The following is an 11,111-nucleotide window of genomic DNA, read 5'->3' on the forward strand; positions in this document are numbered from 1 at the left end:
TGCACTGGCAACAGATAATCTGCCTAGAGTGTATTTGCTTTCACTGATATTTTGAAGAGCAGTTGCATTTTCATGAGCACAACAACAGTTACTCTCATTCTCACCTCTATACATGCCCCTTCTCTGAAAAAGTCACTTGTTGACAAATTTTTCTTACAAATCGAGAGGGAAAAAAGTGTCTCATTACCAAGTGATCTGAAGTGAAGTCTTCAAGACTCACAAAACCAAATTAACTAGCTTTTCCTAAAGATGCCATTTGACACATACAGTATAATAGCGGTAGACTTTGTGCAGTTTGGTGTTAAATGTAATGGCACACATTCATAAACCTGCGTTGCCACCCAAACTGCAGTACACCATAAGAAAGGAAAAGAACATGGCATGTAAGCAAAGCTCACTGGTAGGCAACTACATGGACTTTTTCCCACCCCCATAAAAAGATAACAGTGGTCCTGAACATTGTGTTCAAGCAGAGTGTAACTCTTAAGCGATGATTGTGGAGACACTAGCAACTGAAGAGTATTTTTTTTTTTTTTTTTTTTTTTTTTGAAGAAAACTGCCAATATTCTGGCATTATCTTCTTTTCCAGAAGGGACTAGATCCTGGATTCCCAAGCAAAGTCCATGTCCATGTATCTTCTAGATATCTAATGTACTTATATGGCCCACATTTCTGTATTATCTGAGTTCCTTACAGTCTTCAGTGCATTTATCCTCACAACATCTCTGTGACATAGGAGTGCTATTCTCCCCATTGTACAGATAGAGAAGTTGAGGTGTGGAGAGATTAAGTGACTTGTCCTATGTCACACAGGAAGACTGGCAGAGCAGGGTCTCGAACCCAGGTGTCCCTTGTCCTAGGCTAGTTTCCCAACCACTGTGCAACATAACTCTGCAGAGAACCCTCCGATTGGTAAAAAAAAAACAAAAAAAACCCACCAGTGCTATTAGTACAGCCCTCATAATCTAATAGAAGCTGCAGCACAAGGCAGGGATTTTGGCAAGTGAATCATCACAATCACAAACCCATAGTCACTGAAGCTGAACTACTCTGTGGCTCATCCTTACCCAAACCCTTTTGCACAGTGCTGTGAGAAAGCTGCAGTGGAGACCAGAGTGAGCAGAATCCATGCACCACACACAGGATAGCATAAAGGTTCTGCTGTGCTTACAGCCTTCTGGATCTGGACTGAAGGAGGTGGGGCAGGATTTGGCTCAAAGATATTCATTATAGTTTCTGCTAAACCAAAGTTGCTTGTGCTATTTTAGTGCTGTGGGATGAATTCATAATGGCTGCAAGACCAAACTGCACACATCAAATAATATTATCTTGAGTGTGTTTACAGTAAACTTATGTTACAAAGTTTACTTTGCACTCATGACTCTTTCCAGTATGTAACATCAATCAAAAATGCGTAACGTGGATTATTATGCAAATACCCCAGGCATAAAGAAAAGTCTCCTCTACTGCATTCCTGCAGATTCTTTAAAGTTGAATGTACTTTAGTTCTTGAAATAAGTTAAATTTCAGAGCATTTCTTGCTTTCTATTTTGTTTGCTTTTTTTTTTAAATCCCAACTGATTTTTTGTTTTCAGTGGAGGGGGAAAAAAACGTTGCTTTCTGTGGAATGGTCTGTAAACCTCTTAAGCAACACCAAAAACGGATTATAAAATATGGTTCAATTTTAAAAAGTTCTCACCAAAAGATAAAACTGTGTAAGAGCTGGAGCATGAAAGCAGACTATCTACTGTACTAAAACAGGGTTCTACTTAAACACATCTGAAACATGGCGGACTTAGGCTGCTCTGTCACTTAGTATCTCTTGATAACGTTACCCGGCATCATACTTTGTCACATACTGTATTTATTATTAACCAGCATCAGTCAGACATCCAAGTAATTATGTCCACATCTGAAACAGAATATCACATTGAAAGATCTAGGACGAGAATATTCTAACTTGGGTGTTTTATGTTAGTCTCCTAAATGCATGTTTAGGTCCCTAAATAGATATCAGAGGCAAAGCTTTTCAGTGCAGTGCATCTGAAAATCAGGCCTCTAATTTCAAATCAGGTACCTAAATATACATTTAAAAAGCCCATTTTTAGACCAACATTTGAAATCATGGACATAATTACTTGGATGTCTCTCACTGATACTGGTTAATAATAAATACAGTATGTGCCAAAGTATGATGCCGGGTAACATTTTCAAGAGATCCTAAGTGACAGAGCAGCCTGTCTGCCATGTTCGAAAGCCACTTAGACACTTATGATCCTAAATCCCACTGAAAAATCAATGGGAATTAAGATCCTAAGTCACTTTGGAAAATGGAACTTGGACAAATTTGAAAATTTGATCCCAGCCTTTTTTCTGGAACCCCCAATACGGTTTTGCAGCCTGACCTTGTCAGAGGTGTCAAGTTTCAGGAACAAACCTGACAGCCTCTCCATAATCAGTGCACCTAAGTGATCTGTGCTGCTTTACCTTCCAGCATGCTATTTCAATGAGCCATTAAACTTAACAGTTCATATTTGTGTTTCTGGGCCAAATTTATTTTTTCTGGTGACATATTCTTGGTTAAGTTAAATATTCAAAAAAATGTTGAATATTGAAGGGATATGTTAAATAGGCGAAGACTTCCAGATGCATGTCTCTCTCCATGCTGTTCTGGCAGGTCTTAACTCTTTATGTCTCCAGCTATGGCCATCTCCTCCTGATTCGGCAATGAGTATTTGGAAGGCTCTCTGGATTAGATATTTTGAGCTCTTAAAGACTGAAACCTCACCAGTGTGTAACAGCATTATTTGGCGTTAGATCAAATTGGTTTCTACACATGAATTAGTTTATTTCAATTCAGAGAAGCTAAACTGGAATGCTTAGAAAGTACAGAATGGCAGAGTCTCATTCTTAACGATTCCTGCATACCTACTGGGAAGAGAACCATCCTAGATCTATTATGGACCTGCTAGGCAAAGCTGAAATTCCCTGCTGAATACAGGCTGTTATAACTTCCAAGTTGTTTTCCATTACTGACCTTAGCATCTGAGTATGCATAACAGTATAGTTCTAGGTATTTGACGGTCCAGAAAAAACTTCCAAGAACTCTGAGAAGTTGCTTTACATCATATCAGTATGTAATTAAGTTTAAAATCTGCAGATGCTGCTCTTTGTATGGTGCATGGATTTCATGTCCAGAAATCCCTGGTTTAATAGGTTGTGTTTCATTTATACTATCACTTACATCAAGCTAATTTAGCACCCTTGGGATGTTATTTCTAATCTGATTCTCAAATCACAGCTGTTGCCATAACAATGGAGAAATCTAATATCTGATCAAGCGCAGATTCTTATGAAAAAGAAACAAAAAGCCTTGCACAACCCAAGATTTTCTAACTCTCTGAGAAAAAGGTACATGCGGAAGTTTTGGTCCTGTGATAGTGTCATAAAACACTGTCCCTGCTGAGATCTGATTCCATCAGAAAAAATGTGGGCAGACATATATTTCAATGATATTTAAAAAAACAGACACTTAAAATAAATATAGTAATAATAATAGTAACAGATGGCATTTTAGCCATCTACTTGATACCTTTGTCCATGGGGATAGCACGAGGTTAAAGAACTGAACCATAATGAACACCCCCGTTCCATGAACCATTTATCTTGCCTTACTCTTAAGTCTCCAGTCCTACTGAACTAACAATTACAGAAGCAGCACATATATCAGACTGTTCCATCAGCAGCATCATTAGTTACGCGCCAGTCATTACAGGGAGTTCTAGCTGTTTTGGAGGTAAACATTTCCTGAGGTCATTGCGTCAAATACAAGTTAAAAGCATCTCATTGTTAACAGAGATACATGCTGCAATTTTCACTCTTATCTTCCCACCCAGCTATCATGCACACGTCAACCACTGAACAGCCCACAATGTCATATGTATTTCTACATACATAAAGTTAGGAGAAAGAAAAATTCTCATCTTTAAGCTTAAGCTACTTATGGTATCTTTCCACTGGGGCCTCCACTGAAGCAGTATCCCACTATTGTGACTACCCTGTACCTTTGTGTTTCTGGGTTAGTTTTATGTTCTGCTTATACCTGGACTCAACTGATTTGAATTCTGCTTTTGCCTATATTCCCAAGGTGCTGCTTGCTTAGATCCATCTAGCCTGTTCTACACTCACAATGACTGTTTATTAATAAGTACTGTAATCACTTCGCGGAACTGCCTTACTACACATTCCTTTTCCACGTTGTTCTTTTTTTTACTGAAACAAAAGACGCTTGCATAATAAAACACTAGACACTCACATGTTAGGGTTATGTTTTCCTCACTTTGTCTTTGTTAGTTTATTATTAGGTCTGTAGAAATTGCTTTGCCTAACACAGTCTCGTAACCATAAGCTAAATTCAGCCAATTTACAGTCAGACTTACCAGTCCCCTCTTTTCTTCACAAATGAACTGAATGTGAATTTTGGGATAAGTCGCATGAGAACAGTCACCACCAAGAGATAACAATGGCATCAGGAACTGTGCACCTTCTGCTGAAGAAGAGAGCAATGTTCTTCAGCTGACACCAATAAAACCTTCACATCATTCACTCTAATGCCTTAGTCCACTGTGTAATGTAAAAACAAAACCACATATTAAAAGCTAGGACTTTAAAATTGCACTTACCTGGAACAAAGCTTCCCTGGACCACCTCTTTATAGGCCCACCAGCCCTCATGGATTTTTGGTGAATTCTGTTGAGCTAGAAGGAAACAACCAAAGAAATCATAAAACATTAAGAAAACCTCAATAATACAAGTAATTTCAAAACTCAAAAAAAAAAACAAAAAAAACCCACAAATCTATAGTGATCTAAGACACCACAGCAGCCATTATGCTACATACAATGGACACTCAGAACTTCATGGCAGCAGCTAAAACTCAGATTGTCCTGTTCAGATCCCTACCACCTAAGCTAACAGAGGATCTCTGTTAGCAAGACTGAGTCTATTGAACACAACTGATGAATTTTATATATACACACATCCACACTACTCTATTTAGTTCATTACAATATTACATCTTAAAGAATTTCGAAGTGTTTCATGCATATGTGCACTGCTTCATACAGAACCACCAAAATGCAGCCTCTTCTGGGCTGGAGGGAAGCAGTGTGTGGGGGTGAGGGGCACGGAACACTGCATTGCACAAAGGACAACTATGAGTCAAGAACAGCCAGTCGTCTCTGTATAGATATGTCTGTTATGTTTAGAAATCTCAAGGACTTTTCAGTTAATCATTCTGAGAAAAGTGTTATACCATTTGAAACAGTTTTCACATGTTCGTAGGGCCAAAAAGTAATTTGTATCAAACATCCGGTTTTAATTTAAAACAATGGGATGGCAGCAAACGTCATGTTTGTTCCACAATTTTGCAAGGTGGGGGGTTAGTCGGGGTGGGGGTAGGGAGAAATCAGCTAAATAGAAAGAAAAGGGAAGAAGAGTGAGAACAACAGGGCAGCAGAAGACAGACAGGTGTGAAGTGATGCTGAGGTGAAAAGATTGTGAGGGAGAGGAAGAGGGACAGTTGGAGCAAACAATCAGCACAGGGCAAAGGAAGTCAGAGAACATTTTACTGTTTTGACTAGAATGTCCTGAGTGCCCAAGCTGCTTGTGGGGCTTACTGGCTCAAGTCTCTGCCTGGCTCCTGGTTGCTGCTGTCCACAAAGCCACATGGTGTGTGTGTGTGGTGGGGGTAGGAGTAGGGAAGGCAGCAGCTGGGTCCTTGTACTGCCAGAGTGTGTGGAGATTTCCCCTACACAGTTCTGGGTGCTGGGGGAAGGGTGGCCCCAGCTGGGCCCAACTTTAAACCACTCCCAACCCTGGACTAGTGCAGCAGTCCCTGCTTTGGCTGCTTCTGGTCCGATAGGCTGGAGTGTCATACAAAAGTATAATGATGCACCCCATCATTGGCTCTTATCACATGTACAAATGAAAATACAATTCATTAACATATTAATCAGTCTAGAATGGCTAGAAATATACAGACCCCTCCACTCAGATAACTAACCACACTCAGTCATAAGAATGATTTTTTTTTAAATTGTTCCACCTTTTCTTCCTAACATAGGCCCCAACCCTGCCAACACTTACATCTATACCTGAGTCAAGCATATGAAGTAGTCCCACCAAAGCGAATAGGACTACTTATGTGAACAAAGTTAAGCATGGGCATAACTCTTTGGCAGGATTGGAGCCTAAATCTCCTCCATTGAATTAGTAAAGGAGTATCATTCATGATCTGCAGTCATCAGATATTTCAGTTCATGTATCTTGTTTCAGCTTCGTTAGCTGTGGTTGCAAGAGATTCCGATGTACTGCCCCCCTTTTTGGGAGGCAGGGGGTATGCAGTAGATGCAAAGATCCTTGTCACAGTTTGCTTCAGATACTGTTGAACATGAGGTGGGGACATAACGGATTCCATAAATCACTGTCTACGGAAGTGGTCTCTGAAGAACTAGCTCAAAAGCTCTTGGTGAGCTAGAGACAAAGGCAGCAACAGATCCAGTATCACTGGAGGATGGTCTTGAGCGAAAGGAGGTGGGGGGAGGGAGGAGTCGTACAGTAAGAGCAATTCCCTAGGAGCTCCTCAATACCATGCACTCTATCAGCATGCACCAAAGCACTCCAGGGTTTTGGGTTTTTTTGTTTTTTGGACTAGCCCCCACTGTTTTTAATTTGCTTTAATTCTTGATGGCACTTGCCCTATTTATCCAATGGTGAGAACAAATACTACCCAGAGAGCAACAGTTTTTGACCAATGTGATTCTTTGGCTGGAACCAATTTTAACAAACAAGATTTAGTTAAATTATTAAAAGGTACATGGGGAAAAGATAAATATAATTTTTGATACAATTGTCCTGGGCCTTCATCTGTGCGGTGCGGAGCGACCCCATCTCTCGCTGAATTCAATCAAGGTACTGTGGTGATAGGGATATCTACATACCCACAACACCACGGTATCTGATGGCATCACAAACATGAATTACAGCACAGGAGTTTCATTATTCCCATTACTTAGACTGTAAGCATTTTGGGGCCACAGACTGTCTTTTTGCTATGCACTTGTACAGCGCCTTGCACAACGCAGCCCTCGTCCATGACTAGAGCCCTTAGAAACTACAACAATACAATTATGAATTTTATACATAGTTAAACCAAAAGACAGAGCTCTAATGGCCAAAATTTTCAAACCTGGATGCAAAAGGTTATGCTCCTAAATAAAACTGGTCTGATTTTCAAAAATGCTGAACACTAGCAGGTCCAGCGGAGTTCAATGGGATTTATGTATGTTCAACACTTCTGAAAATCAGGCCGCTTGTAATTAGCTGTTTAAGTACGCATTTAGGAGCTGAAATTGAGGCAGCCATGTGTGAAAACTTTGGCCTTAGTGACTGATCTGAAGTCACAGTGGAGCTGAGTGGCAGTCCCAGGAACTGAAACCTTCCGAGTCCTAGTTCAGTGTCTTAACCACAAGCCCATTACTCCTCTTAGTCTTAAAGCAAATTAGTTTGCACCAAAGTTTATCACCACAGTGTGAAGCCTCTCAACTAAAAAAGAAAAAGTGTCCAAACTGCATGGACAGGTACAGAAAACAAACTTGTATTTCATTTCAATAGGTTTCCAAAAGATGAAGCCAAACATTTAAATGTTTCTGACCTTAAAATTTTTTAATGCTCAGAGTATTATGGAAACCTCAGCTATACAGTGTACCACTAGCTTATATTTTGCTATACATAGTTTTTCTGAAGCCCTTGCACTGTGAGTGATGGCTTCTGAAAGTAAACATGCAGTCCAAGAAATGCTGGAGTCAGCAGCTTTCTGTTATAATTTCATCTTGAGTTCACCTATTTTATACAAGAGTCTCAATTACCCCTGAGAAAATTCCAAGAACCTAATGGCAGTACAATTGTTGATTAAAAATTACAAGAAGGTCATAACAATCTGACTAAAAAGGATAGAACAGAGAATCGTTACACATTGTTCTGTCAGTCATATAAGCGGTATTTATTTGGTTTCTCTTGACGATTTAAGTGACTGATTGCAAACAACAGAAACAAGAGTAAAACTGAACTCAGTTAATGATACTGACAAAGACAGAAACCTTCTGGTTATGAGAAACCAACGCACAGCCATTATAGCACAGGAGTTGTGTGGGGACCCAGGGTGCTTTCAGTACTGGGGCTGTGTCAATACGACCGGAAACATTTAAGTGGAATTGCTATTCCACTGGGCACTCTTTACATTTTATAGATCATCATTATTCAACATCTCTATTGCAGTCTAGTGACCTCAAACGAGGTGGGGCTTCATTGTGTTAGGAACTGTATATACATATAGACAATGACAGTACACTTGTGAGCTCATTGGGGCAGGCACTATCTGGATATCAAGTAAACAGATCATAAATGTTATCCCTGATTCTGCAGTCTGATCTGAACAGGATAACCCCTATGCCTGTGTATTCCAGGAGATCTGGAGCGGAGGTCCATACAGGCACAGGGTTCTGAGCTATGTATATCAGATTGCAGGACAGATGCCTCACTAGGGTCGAACTACATGACTATTTGGATGAAGACCTCCATAAATTCACAGCAGCTACAAGAAGCTAGAGACACAGTCCATCGGGAGATGTTCTTGCCTCCAAGTCAGCACAGAACAGTTCTCTCCATTAGTACTAAGGGGTTCTGAGAACTGCTATTGATAATGCCTTTCGGAGAAGATCTAATAGCATGGTATTGACCATTATTAAAAATTCCATGATGCTTCAGCAAGAGTGGAGGAAATTCCAGATCAAATCCAGGAATTATTCTGCTTATTTAAAATCCCACTGCAGTTTAAAATGACGCTGAAGTGTCACCGTGGCATTATTATACACAGTTGCCATAGGTGGTTGAATTTCAGTAATGGATGAAGTGATTACACACACACACACACACACACACACACACACACACACACACACACACCCTGAAAGATCTTTGGGATGAAGGGCACTATATAAATGCAAATTATTTATTATAACCCATATATGTACATAGAACAGAGAAACCATCAATCTTACCCATTTTATAGCCAACTCTAAAATTGTACGCGGTGATCTACTGCAGACCATCCGGGGGGGAGGGGGGGAGTAACTGTTTAATAGATTCATCAATACCATAAAACTAATGTACCAAAAACACACAAACACACTGATTCTGTTGTGCAATGTCATGTCCTCCCTTCCATTTCATAAAACTAATACCAGAAAAAGTAAGATATTTGCCATCCTTCTAAACTTTTCTGCATTAGCATGGAAAGCCATTATTCTCAGCTGTGTGAAATGAACAAGAAAACTAGCTTATCAAGGCTTTGTACTAAATAATTGGATGTCTGTGCAACTGTTTCAGCTACAGTAGAAGGGCATGACCTGGCATCACTCCGTGCATTCCAGAGATATCAGATCTCTATCAGTTCAGCACACATGAAAATTACACGTATAAAATGTAGTTAAGGAAACTAAGTACGTTGAGATACCATATCACAGCCATTTAAAACATCAGAGATAAGGCAAGAGCACTGCTGGGGCCATTGTTCTATTACGGCAGTTCGCAGCCACTGAGGAAATCAAGTGGAGGGCAGCTAGGGAGACAATCCCCAGTGCCATATTCTTCCTTGAACCCTGAAATCTCAACATTCAATACCAGTTCAGGCAAATCATCATGCAAAAATTGTGCAGAGAGAGTCACTGAACATGACTTTGCACTCCGCTGCGCAGCTAAAGTAAGCCCTGGTGCCAGAGACCTATTTTGACAGATCCTGCAGGGACTTGCAACGGAATGGAAAAAAACAGACTCATGAAGCCTTCATTTCACAGAATGGAGGGGGCAGAGTGTTCCAAAACCCTTCCCTCCTAACCCAACATGCGAATCAGCATGAAGCAAGAGGTCTTATTTGATAAGCAAGGAATCTGTTCTTTATTTCTGAAACTTAATCACACCCAAAACTGGATTAGTAATGGAACTGTGCCGTAAACACAGGACTGTAAAATAAAGATGAACCAGCATACGGACACTCCTTGCTGGGAATCCTATCTGTGATACTTAAACCTGATGCACACCCAGTATGTGGTCTCTATGCTACCTATAGTCATGGCCTTCTGACATGATGGCCTTACGCTGCACAGAAACAGATCTGACTTTATAGTTTAGAGATTACATCCAAGGAATGAGGCTTTTTACATCTGTAGCGTACATGATGCTGCAAATAGCAAAATTCCCTCAGCATGCCTCTTTTAATTCACTTGAGGGAACAATGGAAATGTACAACCCCCTATACTTTACCGCAACTCCTACACTGCTGTGTCACCTAAATGAGACCTATGGGTTTATTTATTTAGGTATTTCTATGTTTCCATTGCCATAGTAATTAGGCACTTAATTTCATACACTGCTTAAATGCATGTGATCATGTCTCGCCCCAGTGGCTGGCCCTTAAGAAGGATAAAGGACTGCTACTTACTCATAATTCAAGGAGTCACTCCTTTAAGCTCAAGTGTTGCCACTGATGGTCCCAGGTTCCATCCCCCACTCAGTGGCAACATTTTGCACTATTTACAGACTCAGACTTTAAGGTCAGAAGGGACCATTATGATCATCTAGTCCGACCTTCTGCACAATGCAGGCCACAGAATCTCACCCACCCACTCCTGTAACAAACCCCTAACCTATGTCTGAGTTACTGAAGTCCTCAAAGTGTAGTCTGCAGACGTCAAGCTGCAGCGAATCCTCCAGCAAGTGATCTGTGCCCCATGCTACAGACGAAGGCGAAAAATGCCAATCTGCCCTGGAGGAAAATTCCTTCCCGACCCCAAATACGGCGATCAGTTAAACTCTGAGCATGTGGGCAAGACTCACCAGCCAACACCCAGGAAAGAATTCTCTGTAGTAACTCAGATCCCACTCTAACATCCCATCACAGATCACTGGGCATACTTATCTGCTGATAATTTATTGAAAAAGACTCTATACAATATATATGCACTACATACATACATATATATATATATATATAT

At 40.4% G+C, this 11,111-nt stretch overlaps 1 protein-coding gene across 4 annotated transcripts in view; it reads right to left on the reverse strand.

Moving 5' to 3' along the window:
• CA10 (carbonic anhydrase 10) overlaps window positions 1-11,111 on the reverse strand; it is a 326,283-nt gene that overhangs the window by 265,755 nt on the left and 49,417 nt on the right. For all 4 annotated transcript variants that reach the window (XM_032774517.2, XM_032774516.2, XM_075071834.1 and 1 more), the window contains one exon: window positions 4,683-4,757. In XM_032774517.2, coding sequence (XP_032630408.1) covers window positions 4,683-4,757 — 75 coding nt within the window. The remainder of the gene's footprint in view (window positions 1-4,682; window positions 4,758-11,111) is intronic.

Source organism: Chelonoidis abingdonii, chromosome 13 (genome assembly GCF_003597395.2).
Source record: "Chelonoidis abingdonii isolate Lonesome George chromosome 13, CheloAbing_2.0, whole genome shotgun sequence".
Lineage (NCBI taxonomy): Eukaryota > Metazoa > Chordata > Testudines > Testudinidae > Chelonoidis > Chelonoidis abingdonii.